General features: G+C 42.9%; 1 protein-coding gene across 1 annotated transcript in view; it reads left to right on the forward strand.

Annotated features, from left to right (window-relative positions):
* The window catches only part of LOC150085112 (pleckstrin homology domain-containing family H member 1-like), a 919,142-nt gene that overhangs the window by 210,528 nt on the left and 690,043 nt on the right, over positions 1 to 18,571 (forward strand). The window contains exon 2 of the mRNA XM_090376468.1: positions 10,928 to 10,990. Within this exon, the coding sequence (XP_090232594.1) occupies positions 10,928 to 10,990 (63 nt within the window). The remainder of the gene's footprint in view (positions 1 to 10,927; positions 10,991 to 18,571) is intronic.

Raw genomic sequence — 18,571 nt, forward strand, 5'->3', positions numbered from 1 at the left:
TTCTGCGGTAATGAAGGGTGACGTCAAAGTAACCTGTTTACGGGAAGCCCTTTTAAAGATTAAACCGAGAAAATGGCGATTTCCGAGGAAGAGGTCGTTACCTGAGACTAATGGCAGCGGGGAAAGGTGACCGTTAATGTGCGGAGGTGGTTGGCGCGCCTCCCTCGTGGTGTAGTTGGTCAGCGCGTGCGGAAAGTGACTCTAATTTGCCAATAATGAAAATGCAATCGACCCCGCCGCTGATGTCTCGCCAACACGCGCGCGCGCTTATTAAACTTTGATTAAAAGTTTTCATTTCTGAGCGTCATTAAGACTTCCAAGAGTCGACTTTCCACCCACGTTCTTCTGGGGGAGAGAGAGAGAGAGAGAGAGAGGGGTATTATCAAATGGCTGCACCCATTTGACGCTTATGTTGGGTCTCGAATGGAACCTCAAACTAGCCTTAAACCACAGTGCCGAACAACCCCATAATTAAAAAAAAAAATTGGAGATGTTAAAGATAAAGTTTCAAAGCGAATTTTATTTCTCTTTGGTCTTAGTATTGGTCCGAAAGGGACCCAGTTGGTAGTTTTGTCGGTATTACCCACAATCTCTGTGCTGGCCCTGCAATCGTTCCGATGTAATTCTCTTTAAATTCACAATCTTTGATTTGTGATGCGCGCATCGTGCGATGCCGGGAAATTTGAAACTTAAACAACCGCAATATTTAAAATTAGTCCACGTGGTTCACACTTAATCTGCGAATTCGTGACCCGAAGTCTGTGGACAGTTCGAAGAGATTCGATGAAGTTTGTGGACGCATCCAAATCGAAAATCGTTGTGGTAGAGCGTCGGTCCTCTTTTGGTGAGCTGATTAATGAAGTGCCATTGACCTTGTTCCAATTACTGTCTTAAGTGACCAAGCGTGGATTTCAAACAATACTCTTACCCAGAAAGACTTCGTTTTTACGAACTGGGACACCTAGACACCTGGGCACCTGCGATCCGATTGAGATGGTCAAGGTTTTGAGCGGATTGAGCGAGCTCATTGCTCACATAATTTTTCCTCTTTGTTCACACCACTCATATCAGGAGGTATAACTTGAAACTGAGAAAAGTTGGTCGCAGGATGGATGTGTGGAAATTTGCCTTCACCCTGCGGAATGTTGATTATTGAACAAACTTCCATCTGTTGTTGTTGTGAAATTGGACAGCTTAAATAAATTCAAGGTGATAAGGGAAGTGGTAAATTATTTTTCTAGTGTGGTGATCAACGTTCGGCAGCAAAACTCCGGGATCCGTGACCTCTGAAACTGACAATATCTGAGCCATCAGCATTGCCTATTTTTGGCAACGCTGCGACTGGACATTGCAATGGCATACGCCATTGCAATGTCCGACCACTCTGCGCTTTCAATGGAGGTTGCTCTTCGAAGACAGACTGCCGATCAGAACTGCGGCACACATCAGGGTAATGAATCGAAGTTGATATTTTCCACAAAACATATTAAATCCGAGGTCATCTTGCAATGCTTAGCGCGATACAACTTTCAAAGTGTACATAAGATGTCCACTGAAGAAACCATAGACGAGATTTCGCGGTTACTCTTGCATATCGCCCGTCTAGGAGCAGCGAAAGTATTAAAGATCTCGGACAGAGCGAACTCTTGGTTCACTCTACAAGTTCAAGTTATGTTTAAAACGAAGCAAAAGCTCTACCGAAAGTGGAAAAGAACTGGACACCCGACTGATCGGACAACGTATAAATGCGAAAGGGCAAAGTTCATTCGACTGAAAAGACAAGCATACTTTGAGGTTATGAAGGAAAAATTAAGAAAAAGAAAAGAGAATAGTTAGCGAGAAAAACAACAAAAAAGAAATGACGGACCAGCTGTTTAGAGAGTGGACAGAAGTCACATTCGGAAAACCTTTGAATGAAAAGCAGAAAAATTGTGAGGAAAACATCCGCGAGATGCAGAAAATGATTGAAAAACTGATGGATCCCACTGGCACTAACCGAACTAGAGATAGAAACGTATTACGTGAAATTAATATCAGCAGGGAAAACTTAAAGGAAGCTATTAACTCGCTCCCCAGTAAAGCAACGATCGGGCCGGACCAGTTCCCGCTATTCATGACAAAAATATGTAGTGCTTACATAATCGACCCGCTCCACCACCTCTTCCAGCGAATACTAAGTGAGGGGGTTATCCCGGAAAAATGGAAGACATATTACGTAAAACCAGTTCCAAAAATAAGCAATCCTAAAACCAGTAAAGATTTCAGGCCCATCGCAATCGGATGCTGTCTGCAAAAAATATTTGAAAAAGCAATCCTGAGCACCATCAATCAGCACTGCTTTGGGGACAGGCCAGAATACTTACATTCTGTGCTTCCTCGAAGGTCGAAGGTCTTACAAATTTAATGGAGACTCTTCTACGAATACAGCTAGCTTTAAACAATAAACAACAGTTGGACATCGTTTTCCTGGATGTTGCAGCAGCCTTCGACAACGTCTCAATCCCAGCTATAACAGTAATCCTCAAGGAGTATTTCCTCATTTCAGGAAGCACTTTAAGCATTCTCACTAACACCCTTCAAGAAAGACAAATTATCGCAATAAATGGGAAACAAATAGCAACTTACTGTATCTCCAGGGGAGTACCTCAAGGGGGCGTACTGTCCGTCACCTTCTTCGCAATAGCACTAGCCCCATTTTTAGCTCAAAACTGTGAGCAATTTATTACATATGCTGACGATTTGAAATTTTTTGTAATCTCCAAAGAACAAGAAACTGCACCCCACCTATCAGAGGAAGCAAACAAGGCAATCAGGAAACGAGAAGAATATCTGCACTACATTGGCCTGAAAGTTAATGAAAAGAAAACTGCCCAAATGACCTTCACCAAAAAAAAGAAGAAAAATGAAATTACGATTTTCGTGAACAATACCAGAATCCTAAATTCCCCCGCACATGTTGACCTTGGCCTTAATTGGGATGAAGGATTAAACTTCATACCTCACTTCGAACACATCAGGAAAAAGACATACGCAGCACTGTGGAGCACTAGACAAGAACTCACCGGTCTCCGAAGCCCTCATCTCATGATCCAATACATCCTTAAATGCGTTACACCGATTCCGTTGTACGCATCGACTATCTGGTCATCAGCCCCTGAGAGCAACATCAAGGCCTTCTTAGGAGTAGAATACTGGCTCCTGAGATGGCTAAACAAGATCGCCGGGAAACCGTTTACCATCTGAAGAGCGGTCTTGTCTGCCAGTCTGGACATCACACCCTGGAAGTATATCATCACAACCAGAAACATCTTAACTCTGGCAAAGCTACTAACGGAAAGAGAGAGAGAGAGAGAGAGAGAGAGAGAGAGAGAGAGAGAGAGAGAGAGAGAGAGAGAGAGAGAGAGAGAGAGAGAGAACAGATGTGCCGAAAGTGGGAAACGTGATCACTCGCCCTCGGATGATACGACCGAGAATAAAGAGGGAAGAAACAAGTCTCAAGTGCCAACTGACTCAATTGGACTCTCTGGGGAGATTCTTCCTTCCCAGCAAATACTGTGAATTATTTTAATGGTTTAAATATAGATGCAGAGAAACTATGTACAGACAAAATGTATAGGACAGAAATCGTTGGTAATGTGTACCGGCAGGTACAAATATAATAAGAAGACTAATTTAATAATTTATATAATAATAATATTTAGCATTTAACAACCATTCGCAATTAATCCATTAACACATATTCTGTGTTTTGTCATCTCCAAATATTGTAAATAAGTTCGTGTAAATATGCTTGTAAATACTGAAATAATGTAACCACACCCTCTAGCCACGTGCTGTCTATGGGTGTCTCGTAAGAGAAATAAACACATAATAATAATAATAATAATACCTTTTTGAATACGAAGCATTTTCCTTCTCAGATGGGAGAAAGCAGCATTTGCTAGCGATCTGAAAGACTTTCAGACCTTGAATTGGGGCGCCATCTGAGGAGTAATGTTAAACTCTTTCAAGCAACTCTTCTTTGAGAATTTCAGATGTGGTCCGCTATTTAAGGACATTGTTTTATCGTAAAGGATCCTGAAATTCCTCTTTTTCCTCCCCCTCCCTTCGCTAGAGCTTTCCCAAAGCGACTTTGTTTTCTTCTAAACTGACTTTCTTGGATCAAAACGGGAAATTTGTTCCGAAGAATCAAAACAGGGTTTTGTACTAGTGGGGTCAGACTCACTTGCGTGCCATAAGTGATGCAACGCAACCCGCTTAATTTCTTATGGGGTGGGGAGGGGAGGCTGCGCAAGTTTACTGTAATCGGGTGATCTGGTGTTGCTCTCAAGCGGCTGTGCCTCGAGCATTGCTCAGTTTGGAATCACCAAGCTCACGTGAGGGGGGGGGAGGAAGGTAGCCTTCTTTTCGGTTTCCTCAAATCTTTAATGATTTCGCATCGTGCGTATGTGCGGACGAAGAGGGTGGCTAATCGGCTGCCACACGAAGGTGATGATAATTCTAAGGGTTGCGCACTCCCACTTGACAACTGATTGCAGCCCGAGGTTCGGGCCACGGATCGCGGGTCAGCGAGCAGTCCCTAATTAAATCTTGACATGGCGTCTCGCTAATCAGGTAATGCGCGTTGCTTTAATAGAAAGTAGCTCGCTCGGCGATGCATGATTTACTTTCTCCCTCTGTCTCTCCTCGTTGCATCGATTATCCGATGGCACTGACATCTGGCGGAGTGAAACGTCTTCGTCGAAACGTTAATCTTGGAGTGTGGAAGGCTGTCGAAGGGTTTTGAAAGCTAAGAAAAGCGTGCGTTAAGCACCAAAGCTTTCCACTTTGCTACTGGAAAGCTTTGGTGCCTAACACATGCGCGCACGCACACACACACACACACTGCACAAACATAGCACGACACTCATTTGTGGCCATTTTACAGAATTTTGAATCATCGCAGAGCATCACGGCGGAGTTGAACTAACGTTTAGGGGCCGCCCTACATAAGACACAACACATGTCCAAGCAACCAAGGCCCAGAGGCAGAACTATAGAAGAAGCAGAACTCTTTATTGCATCTTTCCCCCGGTGTTGGGATGACGGTGATTGCAACCACTCTGGTGGGAATGTCCTCGGAGACAGAAAAATAAAACAGAAATAAGTGGATATCAACGCAGAAGGACAGTGAGCGAAAATGGATAGATAGGGAGACTACGACAACGAAGATATGAGGTTTGGCTCGTTAGCCAATCAACTGTTCGTTTCTCTACCGACTGGACGATCTAATGCAACATAATTTCTCTATCAGTGTTGCCATCACTTTTTTGGAGTACCTTCCCTAGACCTCGGCTCACTTGTTCCTTCCGTTGTGCGTCCTCGAAGCCAATGTCCTTTGAAAATCGCCTCAATCGACCTTTAGTTTTGTTGCTTGCCCTATGTTTGAATTACCTATGTTTTATCCCATGCCAGGACTTCCTGCGCTCACTCCTTTTCCCATTCTTTTCAACTATCCTTCCACTCCACGGACGCGCTGTTATGGACTGGCCGCTGATGTTGCTTCACCTCTCGTTAATGCTCAATGCGGGAATCCCACAATTGACGTATCCAATTCATCATGATTCTGACAGCGATTTTGAAACGAATTTTAACTTTTTTTTGAGAAATCCAAAAGTGCCGCTCTTTGCATTAAAACGGTAAATTTTCTGTTTACCCTCCGGGACCACGAACTAGGGTCAGGGCAGCTAGTGCGTCGTTATGACCCTCTTACTGGGCACCATTCTAGGAAACTGACATGTGCGCTGCATTACGAGTAAAATGCGAACAGGAAGTGCAATCACCACCCGCTTTCCTCAATGCTGCCCACGTATTGGATATTATTGGATGAATATTTTCGATGATTCATTCGACCCAGAAACGCAGTAATTAAGTACGGTCAAATATTAAAATATTATTTGACCTTACTGCATCGGGAAGGTCCGACCAAAAAGCCGCTTTGGTGGTCGCCGTCCTGTGGGTGTTTTCTTCCTCCCCTTTCCCTGCAGTGAAATAAAGCGGAACCATCAACAAGTGTTCAGAGGCAGACTTATATTTGCCGACGACGGTACATCCGATGACAAACACGACTTCCCATCCTAAGTTCCCCTTTGCGACAGTTTTAATGCTTCCGATCGATCTTAAGGGTTCATTTCTTAAAGAAGTCGCTTTGCCGTCTTGTCTTTCTCGCCCGGCTGCATCTAAATCCAGCCGACGTCGGGGAGGCTATAAAAGCTTGTTAAAGGAAGCAATTTTTTTCCACCGCGGCACTTCCACTTGAGGCCTTTTTCCAGGAAGTGATTCGAGACAAATGTAGAAAGCCCCTTTCACTGCACAAATAACTCGTCTGACTTACAGCTCTGTTTTCCCCTCTCCAACTTTATTATTTTACCCTCGAGTTACTTTCCGAATTTCTTTCCATTCCATTGGACGTCTTATTAATCCAGCAAAACTGTTGATTGATTTATTCCGATGTATTTATTGATTTATTTTTATGTATTTTCTGATTTTCAATGTTTCCGTCTAATTTGTTGTAGGATCTCTGTATTAGCCACCCTCCTAGATAATGTCTGTAGAGGGGTGTTAAATAGATAAACTGATGATAATAATAATAAATAAAACTCCTTCGGGACTGCTGCGAGTTCATTTACTACTAACAACTGCTGCAGTAGTCCATTAGCAAACTTTGAGGTCAACTTAGCCTCATTACGGCAGACTGTTAAAGTATTTTTAACCATTTCTTAAATATCTTTGAGAAAAATAGATCAAGCATCGTAATTATTCGTATTCAAATTACGCCTTACGTTGTTTGTGTAATGAAAATATAAATTCCACCCGCTTTTCTCAGTTTTGAAAAACGTCTGGTGTTGTCTTGTGGGTCAAGTGGGCCAGCTAACTTTAACATCCATATATCAAACACGGACGACACTTTGCATCCAAACCGGTACGGCCAATCCGTTCTCTCCCACTCTTTTCCATTTGTATATTAATGACCTTCTTCCTTTGACCAGAAATCCTATCCATATTTTTTTATTGATGATAGCACATTGCATTCTACCTTCCAGTTTCAGAAACCTTGCCCTGCAAACACCCAACTTACTGTCCAGCCTGTAAACATTGATCGCACCATATACAGTAGTCACCCACAAGACGGAGTCCCCCACTTCATGGAAAAGTGTCTCAGCCCTTACCTAATTGAACCACTCCAAACAATTTATAGCTCTATCCTTGGTTGCCGAGTTTTCCCTGAGAATTGGAATTACAGCGTACCGAAAATTACAAAGCCTAACCTCCTGGTGCACTATAAGCCAATATCTACAGCATCTACCCTGTTAAAAGTACTGGAGAAAGCTCTGTTGCCAAAGTTGTCGAATCAGATACTGGCTGGGCAGCTTCAACAAATTCATTATTCAATAATTACAAGATCAACAATTACTAACCTCCTCACAGTTCAAACCACGATACTAAATGCTTTCCAAGCCAGAAAGGAAATTGCAATAATTTATGCCGATATAAAAGCAGCATTCGATAGTCTGGATGTAGACCCCTTACTTCATCTACTCCAACACGCCTTCCAAATAAAAGGAAATTTGCTGAAGTTCCTACAGGCCCTACTTACTTGTCGGTCCATTTATTACCGCACAGACAGTCAGATCCTCCAAGGCCAACTCCATGCAGCAGTTCCACAGGGTGGAGTTTTATCTGGACTCCTCTTTACCGCCATTATGATCCCGTTCTGCAACAGTAGGGATGATGTATGCACTTATGCAGATGATATTAAGATCCTAACACCCATCCAACCGTCCATGAACAATAGGGCATTGTGTGAGCAGATTAATTATAAGCTTCTGAACTTATTCGAGTACTTAGACAAATTTGGCTTGGCCCTAAATCCGCAGAAGACTGTAATGGTGTACTCACTCAAAAAATCGCCTACGCTCGTACACCCGAAACTTAATGGCAAACCTATCCCAGTTGTTGAGACGCATAGAGATCTGGGAGTAACTTTGGATACTAAACTTACGTTCAAGTCGCATATTGACCCGATTCTAAAGAAAATGAACTACTTACGTTGGGCAACAAAACAGCACCTCTTGCACGTGAAACAGACTAAAACAACCGCATGATATTTAAGAACCACAGTGTATTCGGCCATTTTGTATGGCAACTAATTCTGGCTGCTGAAGAATTCTGGCTGCTGAAGTGGGCAAACCATAAGCACCATCTCCCTCAACAGTTAAGAACCACGCAGCTCTCTGAGCAGCTTAAACTGCAGCGTTTACCAGACATCATTGCCTGGAAACGATTAATAACCACAATCAAAATGATGACTGGCACGATATCATAGCCATGCTTCTGGCAGCTTTGTGATTAGCAAATCCCACCATTAAGAGGCACCAAATCTGCATTAAGAATGAAGACCAACAGACTGAAGATGGGTTTAGACCCGCCAGTGCGTTAGAATCAATTCAGTTCATAACACATATCGGAATTGAACTACTAAGGCTCCTAGAAGATTCGAAATATAGGAAACAAACAAGCATATGCAGCATCAGCCAAATAATAAAAAAAAAACCTCCCATTTCACCCCTCCATTCGTTCCAAATGCCTGTCCAGCTCAGCCTTAAATTTATTTAGGCTATCAAGTTCCACAAAAACAGATGGAAGTCTGTTCCATCAATCAACCACCCGTTGGTAAAGGCAAATTTCTGCACATCTATCCTGCATCTGTCTATCCTCAATCTGAATTTATGCTCCCCTTAAGTTCTTAATCTTATGTTTAACTTTAACAGTTTCTCCTCCACTTTACTCTCAGTTATTACAAAATCACTTAGCTTCCTGTTACAGTTTGATAAACTTCTAGCATTCCCCTCCTTGAATAACTCCTCATGTGCGAATGTAGATACTAAATACTCTTTCAATTTATCAGCTACCTGATCATGATCATCAATAGTCAACCCACCTATGTTAAGTGGACAATCTGATTCATCCCTTTCCTTCTACATATTTTTACATGAGTAAAGAACTGTTTCTCTTTGCATCCTTTGCCGCAGATTTCTCGTATCTGCCTTTGCCTGCCTAACCTCTTTTGTGACTTCATTACAGACTATTTTATAGCTGCCGTAGGCTTCTGTGTCACCTGACACTTTATATGCATTCCACACATTCTTCTCTGCCACGAGCCTCATTAATTCATCTGACATCCACTTAGGCCTAAACCTTGAACAGTATTTCTTAGTTGGAATGAAAATCCCAGTAGCCTTAAAGATTAATTTCCTGAAGGCTTCCCATTTAGGATTCACTGTTGGTAACATCATCAGTTGGTCCCACTGTACAGAATTCAAAAACTGTCTGAGACCTCTGTAGTCACCTTTACGAAAGCAAAAGCCCTCCCTTTTAATCTTGATGGTAGTTATATCTTTAATTCTCACATCAGTATATTCTGCTCACTGACTCCAGTGGTTCCTTTAAGTTACATCTTTAAGTTGTAGTTACATCTTTAAGTAAATCCGACATCAGTATACTGTGATCACTGCCACCTAATGGTTCCTTTATCTGTAAATTCTTAATGCAAGAATAATCACTGCTGATAATCAGATCAAGAGTATTACTCTCTCTGGTTGCCTCTCGAACATGCTGTTGTAGAAAACAGTCATCCAATAAATCCACAAAGGCCTTGCTAGTGTGCGAGTGACCAACCCACAAATTCCAGTCAATATCTGGGGAATTAAAATCCCCCATTATAAGACACTCTGATTTACTGGCCCACTCTATTTCTCTGTACAATTGTTCATTGTACTCATTACATTCATTAGGCCTACAACACACTCCTACTCTTACTTGTCCTTTCCCAGTGCTTATGTTACACCGAACAGACTCCACTGTGCATTACCTACTAACATCAACTGGATGCAGTTCCTTAGATTGTGTTTCTTAACTAACAGCATAACCCCTCCTCCCTTCCTACCCTGTCTGTCCTTTCCCCAAATTCCAATTGTGCACTGCCTATATCTGCGTGACTCCGTGTCTGTGATGTCCCAACAATATCTGCCTGTGATGTCTTGACTGGAACTTCCAGCTCATCAAATTGATTAACTATACTCGTAGCATTGGTGTACATGCAAGTATACTTGCACCTGTTCTTACTCTTTGTTACCCCAACACAGCCCATGTATTTACTTGTTCCCCAAGACTGCTAGCAGTTCTGGAAATCCCCATTGCTTTGCTTTCCAGGCTGCTGCTCAATTGCATTTCAATGGAAGCTGTACAAGAATCACTTTTGCCTCTGTCAATGTTAACTTTTAATCCGTGTATCCCCCCCCCCAAGCTAGCAGGTTCCTGACCCACCTAACACTGCCTCGATAGCATCAGAAATATTCTTGCACCCTTTCTATTCAAGTGTATCCCATCCCTGCTAAGATACGTGAACCTGTTAAAAAATAAACCGCGCACTTACACTTTTGATATTTAAAGCGTCGAAGACTTGAAATGAGTTGGATTTGCCAGAAGAGTGCCGGACAATTATCCAAAATAACGATTTTATCCGCATGAAGTATCTAATAAATAAATAAATAAAAAAGAAGCGCGCTTTTATTATTATTGACTCAAAACAGTCCTTGTTTTTAATACGTGAATATTAAATTCCTTTGAAAGAAGTCTTAAAACTTCGTCGAATAATTATTGCGAAACTCAAAATCAAAAATAATAAACGAGATCGGATTCAAGGCACCAGGGGGCGCACAAAGAAACTCTCTTCAGTTTGAACAAACGCTGCTTAGATTCGTGGCAACGTGAAGTCGCGGATACGTTTTAATATTTTGCTTTTAAATGCGAGTTTTCCATTAATTTTGAGTTAATTAATTTCGGAGATTTCTGTTTTTTTCCCTGAAATGTTCGCCTTCCCTTTCAGCTGTCTGACCTCGATCGAAGGGCCTCGAACGCGGAGAGGAGGGCGGAAATTGCCGAAGAGAGGGTAAGTCACTTTTTTCTGTTTTATGTTTTGGTGGGGGTGGGGGGGGGGAAGGAGGTTGATGACAGTGAGAATTCAAACTTATATAATTTTGCCGATGAAAAATTTTTAAAATCGGAGTTTTATTTCCATTCCAGTAATGATTTGTTGCAATTTTTTTTTTTTTTTTGTTTGAAAGGATGTCATTTTTTATCGCCATCTATCGGTAAACAGCTTAATCACGAAAAGGGGGAGGGGGAAAATGTTTCGAGAAGTAATTACTGCAGAATTAGAAATTTGCCGACAGGGAGGAAGAATCAATGGAAATATTGATAATGGGGAGACTTTCTCGCGCTTTTTTTTTTAACCTCTACTCGTAATTACTCCTCGGCCTCTTGTTTATGTTTTTTTATTTTATTTTTTTTTAATGCGGCGCAGTTTGTAAGACTTAATTACACGATGGAGTCGCTCGCTGCGATAATTGTGTCGCATTAAAAGACGCTCGTGTTATTGCGTGCTTCGCTGCCTCTGGTCCACGCGAAGTTGAGGGGGAGGGGGTGAAGGCTGTCGTAACCCCCACTGATTTAAACTCGTCCCGCGTTATCGGGAAAGGTAATTGATAACTCGCGGCCATCACGGAGGTAATGAATGTTTGGCATCGGGCCAGATTGGCCCACTCGCTGACGTACGTTTATTTTTATCCTCTCCCCATTCTCTGCTATTTGCTCCATCCCCAGTAGACGTACTACAATACCTCCAGTGATGCTTTTCCCTGTGGCAAACGTCTACGTTAATATTAAAAGAATAAAAACTCTTATTAGTCCGTTCTTCGAAAAGTCCCTCTCCACTTCATCCTTCAATTTTTGCCCAACTCTGCGACTTTGCAGAAATTCAAGTAGGAATTGGAAGGTGCAGTTTCTCCCAAGATCTCTTAAAAAGTTGATCCTCGAAAAACTAGCGTCTCTACTACGCCTCGAAGATCTAGTTGAAGATAAAGTTCGTAAGATTCTGCTGTTGTTACACCCGAGCACTGATCGACGAGGGACCAATTTTGCTACTCCACCCCACTCGGAAGAATACCCCATTTATGACCGCCTGTTTCCTGTCCTTCGGCTAACTCCCCTTACCTATGGATCTGCTCCGTTTTCTCGACAAATTCGTGCAATGACCTGTCGAAAAGAGTGATCTTAAAAGGTCAGATCCGACTCTTCAGCGTGCACTGCGAAAGCGACAATGAAACAGATCTTTTGGTGTTTCTTTGAAGTAATTTACGAAGATCACTTCTAATACACCAAAAGGGACAATCCTCCTCGCGTTGGTTTTCTGTTCAAGTACTGTACAAGACAGAAAAAAAAAATTAACGGGTGTCTTACATCGATCCTTTTCTTTGCTTAAATTCTCGGACGAGGCAAAGATTCGTGGCCGTGTCTGAAGTGGTGGAACGCAACTCGGTCTTCTACAGTTTGCGCGCTGTTGAACATTGCGCATCTGTTGCTCCTGCCATCATCGGGAAGACAAACCCAGGGGCTGAGAATTCTCTGCTTCGTTGGACTCGAAACAAAATGAAAGCATCCCTTTAAGATATTTTTATTAGACGCGTTTGGAGAAGATGTCGGGGACATTTGCATATAAATTACTACCACTACTGAGCAACTCGGCTGTTCTCTATGTTTTTTTATTATTTTGTTCAAGTTATATAAGTTACAGAGATGTGTCCCTAAAAGGGATTGAAAATTTTCTTCTGAAACAGTGCGAAGGTTTGTTTTAATTCACGACCTTTAATTAAAGGTAGCCTAAAATATAGACGTATAAAAAACGAGGAAAAGAAAGAACGAATTTACAGGGACCAGGGCTACTGATAAACAGAAACCGAACGGTCACGATGAATATTAGTTTACTGTAAGATGAGGGGAAAGAAGGGAAATAGAAAGGTCGTGAAGAGTGAGTAAAATTAATTGAAAGATAGCGAGAGAAAACAAAAAAAGATTGTATAATGTAAAATGAGATAACATAAAGCAAACAGATATTGGCACATAACGAGCGACTTCGATGTCAGTGGTCAAGACTGCAAGTAAGGATGATGACAATATCGAACTCAGTCTCTGTTTCCGATGTAAAATACATGCCATTAAGCTTTAGTTTAAAACGAAGAGATTCAAATGATTTGAAATTAATTAAAGGCATTGGGAAAGTAACGTAAAATAAATATAAAAAGGGAGAAATCAATGTTAATCTACTTCTATGGGTATTTGCACACAGAATGCAAATACCCATAGAAGTAGATGAGACAATCCCGTCTCTCCGAATCCCGTCGATGAAGGGAGGAATTTTTATCTGCCTTTTTCAAAACGTGGCCGAGTTAGTCGGTCTGAGTGCGTTTTTCGTTTAGTAAACACAAGTTCGACCGCAGAATACGTGTAATTTACAGAAAATATACGCAGAGCAACGTGGCCTTCTCGCTGATGCTCCTGAAACCCAATAACAACAACTTACAGGAGGCATATCTAAAGGCAAATGAGAACCCAGCGTAACTGCCCAATTATCCGCAAAGACAGATTTGCGGATGGACCTGCCCAAGGAAGAGTAACCACATTGTGGGTTTGCCTGTCCCTTTTTAAGCCACGTCACCACCAACTTAGAGAAGGCAACGGTTCGTCTTACAGTAGAGTTTATTTTTAACTATTTGTCACGGAACAACATCCTCCAGGCAGACCTTGAGGATCTCATTAAGAAATTGCCTTGCCCTTTTCAGTTACTACGGGCTTTCAGTGAACACAATACTCTGTAGGGCAGTGCTGAAATCAGTGGAGGGGGCCAACCTATTGAGAGTATGCTCAAAACGATGGCCTGGCAGTTCTAATTATGGGTTCTAATACCTTCTTCCACATACTTACGCATAATTTATTGCGGTCGGCCTCTCTATGCTCCCTTTGTCTTATCCTTGTGTGAATATGGGAGGTCAAAGACTGCCTTTATAGTAGTAATTACTTCCGTATGATATTCACCCTTTGTAAAGGGAGACTATGCCAACCATCGAGGATAAATAAATAAATCTTTATTGCGAAGTACAGAGTAACGGCGCAATATCCCATCACGGCGACGAGCGCCAGGGGTTCAATTAATGACGCAGTGAATTACATCGCAGAAAGTATTGTCCAAGCTGCGGAAATTTTGCAATTCCGAAGGTTTCTGGGTTTCCAAAACCGTGATGGAATGCAGATTGCGCAGTAACAAGAAAAGCTCAAAACAAGGCGGGGGGGGGGGAATTTCGTCGTTGTCCCACGACGGATAATCTAATAGCCTTCGAACGGACCCATGCAAAAGTACGTTACGTTAGATGTCACAGTCAGAAGGAATATTTGAATCCGCTTCACATCCAGCACCCACAGACAAAGAAAGTAAGATGAAGGGCAGATATATGTTGCAAACACGAAGCCCGGAACATAATGGATGCGCAATTGCAGACTCAACTGCAATTTCGAACACTATGGGAGTGTTCTTAATTTTTCGGCAGATACTTTAGTGTCTGCCGAAATATCTTAACCCCATGAGTTTCGGGCCCTGAAACAAGAAGCTGAAATGCAACATTTGAAGTCATTTTAAAATAACTGTGATGTATACAATCAGCGTCTCACAGAATGGGAATTGAAAGTGGCACTATCTGTATCCTAGGCGACTGCTGTTGAGTCAGGTGACGTCGATTATGTGAGATGATTAAACATCTTTCATTGGAATCTACGGGTCGACTGCTCTGTTTTTAAACATTCTCTATTTTGAAGACGAGTTTCTGGCCTCCTGGCATAAGGCCATCGTGCTGGCCTTCCCGAAGCCAGGAGAGGGTCCAAAATTTCCTAATAATTATTCCGCCAATTGCTCTGACAAGCTGCTTGCGCAAGATCTTGGAAAGGATGGTCAATGTCCATCATGTGGAATTTTGAAACAAATGAAAGAACAGGTCAACAATCGACAGTTTTAATGACTGGAAACATCTATTCGAGTTGCTTGCCTCAAACGCTGGTGTCGGTTTTCTTTGATGTGGAAAAGTGTCGGCTAAACCCTTCCGCCAGTCACCGAGGCAATCCCTTCCGCCCTAGCATGCTCAAGTCCACCGTGCGACTTCCCCATTAATAACGAAGAAAAGCCAGCCCTTCACCATCTGTCTACTTACAACTTCATACTGCTTTCTGTGATTTGATGTCTGTCCTCACTGATGGCTCGAAGAGAGAGTCAACAGTCGGATCTGCTGCAGTCCACCCAGAGTGCGTTATCTGAAAAGATACCCCACGAATGCAGTATATATACCGCAGAGTTCCACGCTATGAACTGGTCTTGGAGCAGATGAATACTAATAATTATCAAAGGTGCGTGGTGTGCGCAGGTTTATCAATTACATTACGACATCATCAAATTCGACATCAGGTTCTTCTAGATCCCGAGCCGCATTGGGTAATGATCTGGCAGATGATCAGCGCAATCTCAGAACAGTCCTGGCCCGTAGTACGCAACAGATTACTCTCCCGGTGGCGACGATCTTCGCGTGAAGGGACCATGACCAAACGCTATCATTTAACAATGCCGCGATCCAACTTCCTATAATGCAAGACGTTGCGGGGAAGTAAATAATCCACTGCGTCCAGTCCTGAACAATCTTAGTAGCCTGCAAAGATTCTTCCCATCAAATGCAGCGAAAATATTTAACTCACTACAGATAGATGCCGAAAAACTGTGTGAGGATGCAACATACCGGAAAGAGATCTTCCAGGATTCGTACAGGCTTACTGAAATATGAATCGGCTGCAAAGTACCAAAGAATTTAGAGTAAAAGAGAAACTTTCTGCTTTCAGAACAATAATAATTTGTTGACTGTAAAAATATACCTTCTGTAACAGTTATGTTAATATGTAAGTTATATGTGCTGTATAATGTATGTACAGAATCATCAATGTGTAAATACTGTATATATTAAACATAAAATGTGTATATAATATTTCGGGACGAGACTACGTGTTCAGTATATGTAACCCACTGCACGTAGTATCTCGTACCCTGATATGTACTTCTAACACCCTCCTGGCACTTTGCCGTCCCGGGGTGGTTTCCTTATGGAAATAAACGGATAATAATAATAATAATAATAACCCTGCCAGTAGAGTCTGCGCAGGAACCGTAGAGAGAAAATTGTTCTTGCTCGCCTCCGCATGGGACACAGTCATCTGACGCACGCATTCCTACTGAGGGCAGATGACTCTCCTCTGTGCGAGGATTGGGAAAATGTTTTTCATATGTTGCATATACGTTCGTACGTATTTTTACCGGGTTTAGTCACGTGACTATACATTCGGTCAAATTTCATCTGACAACGAACACTGGCAGCCATTTTTAATTCTTTAAAGTTTCTTGTTTATACTCCGGCACCACCACCACCACCACCAGAGGCCACTGGAGTTCACAATAAATCATCGATCATTAATCGTATTAGCCGTCACGGGCTTGAACCTCGGTCCACTCAAGAGCGCGTGCTAGTGTTTAGCGTTATTTGAAGATGGCTTTTACGCCACCCTTTATCGATGTATCCCTCGACATAATGACCTAATTTGTGAGGTCTCAGAAATCTTTTAATCTCTTCCATGAGCTGCTTTTGGCCCATTGCAGCCCGACTTGTTAATGCACCAATAAAAACCAAAAACTAACCCTCCCTCCAGCCCCACCCCACCCCACTCCACCCCCTAGATATATCTGTAGCGGCGCAATTTTGTCGGGGACTCCACTCCATCTGCTCGAAGGCGCGCTAATGACAGAATGGATTTGCCCTCATCCGTGTGAGAAATGCCCCTCAAGAAACGGCGGATGAAGTCACGGTCTTCGTATCTGGGCAATAAGTGCGAGCGGGAGAATGTTTCGCGCGTGTTGGGTGGGGGAAGGTAATTGCGCGGGAATGCGAATAAATGGCTTCGCGCAGGCGGCAGTCATTTTAATAAGCTCAACGCGAGGGGAAGGGTGCATTACATCGCGCGCAGATGAGGCCCGTTAGACAGAGGCAGTAATTCGGGGCGCTTTTTGACAATCTAATCAACGCATCACGACGCGTTTCATTCGGCTGTCGGAAGGGGGCGTTGCTGCGAAGTACCAGCCCATCCCGGCCCTAATTAAGAAAATTAATTTCGCGTCTCGGTTTGTTTTCAGGGCAGCTGCACACTCGGCTCGTTTTCGGAACGCGTTTCGTTCCGAGTTCATGTCGACCGAACCCGCATTTAAGACGTCGTCCACGTTCAGTCGCCCGCACACGTTTTCGGCTGTCCGCAGAAAAATTCTCGAGACGAATGAAGGTCCTACTAGAGGGCTTCTCCTCTCGATTAGTGACCCTCCGCTGCTCATCCCCCGGCGAAATAACGAATGGGGCTCCTTTTTGCCCCCTCCTTCTTATAAGAAAAGAGGGTGCTCGCGCAAAGAACACTTAATCATTTTACCCTGGCAGGGAAGGATTTGTGGTGCGCCTCTCTGCGGAGGGCGTTCATTAAACAAATTTTGTTCCTCACGCGGTACACGGAAATTTCGCATCTGTTTGCGAGTCGTCTACAAGGAATGCAAGCAGCGTCTGTTATTTCAATTTTAGGCCTTCGATGAGCTGGGGGAGAAACTTTAATTCTTCTGGCGTTAGAATTCCCTCGCCCCATCTAGTTTGTGCCTTCCTCCCAATTTTATTTCTTAAATAGGAAGAAAAAACAGCTATCTCTGAACGGCGTTGCCATTCCACGAGTGACTCAACCCGAGCAGTAATATTTGATCCCGAACTGAACCTTCCTGCCAAATTGAGAGAGAGAGAGAGAGAGATTGCAGTCCGTGCATCGAAGATTTTTGGAAACATCGATGATCGGGAAACATCGCTCAACGATATTTGCGGTTTGATTCACCCGGTACTGTTGTATGTTGACTTCTGCTGCCCCTACAAACCTATAACTCCTTTTTTGCGGATGAGCATTGGCTTCTGAAATGGCTCAACTTCAAGCACCGGCTACCATCTCAACTCAGAGATGGCACAGAAAGTACAGGACACGAGGCTACACCATAACGCCACCCGGAAGACGACAAGTGGGATATTTGCCACTGGAGGATCGCTCTTCACACCGTAAGGGCCTCTGCACCCCTTAGGTCAAATCTGGACCGCCTCCATATTGCAGACAGATTCCTGCCTGCTCAAATGCTTCTGCCCTGGATGCAGATCTGAAACACTTTGTGCAGGAGGAAAAGGAGGGCATTATACGAGGGCTGTCCTTGCAGTGATTGTGAAGTTTCCTTTGTTTTTTAAACCTTATTGAAAAGTGAGCGTCCGTCTTCTAAAGGGTGCATCGACTCTAAGTGGGGAACTTCCTCGGCGTTAGTAACTCTGAAATCAATGAATTAGAGTGGAACTGCTTTTTGCCGTTAATTTTTCAATTCTTAATGAAAAAATCTTAAAATGCTTTTTATTTTTTAAGTTAAATAAATAAGATCTTTATTGTACAGTACACCGGTACACGCAGGTACCACGACCATACAATACCCTTCACGGCATCATGCCAGGGGTTAACAAACGGCAGAGATAACCTCGCCGGAATTATAAAGATT

Source organism: Mastigoproctus giganteus, chromosome 6 (genome assembly GCF_048544385.1).
Source record: "Mastigoproctus giganteus isolate SK-2022 chromosome 6, ASM4854438v1, whole genome shotgun sequence".
In the NCBI taxonomy this organism is placed as follows: domain Eukaryota; kingdom Metazoa; phylum Arthropoda; class Arachnida; order Uropygi; family Thelyphonidae; genus Mastigoproctus; species Mastigoproctus giganteus.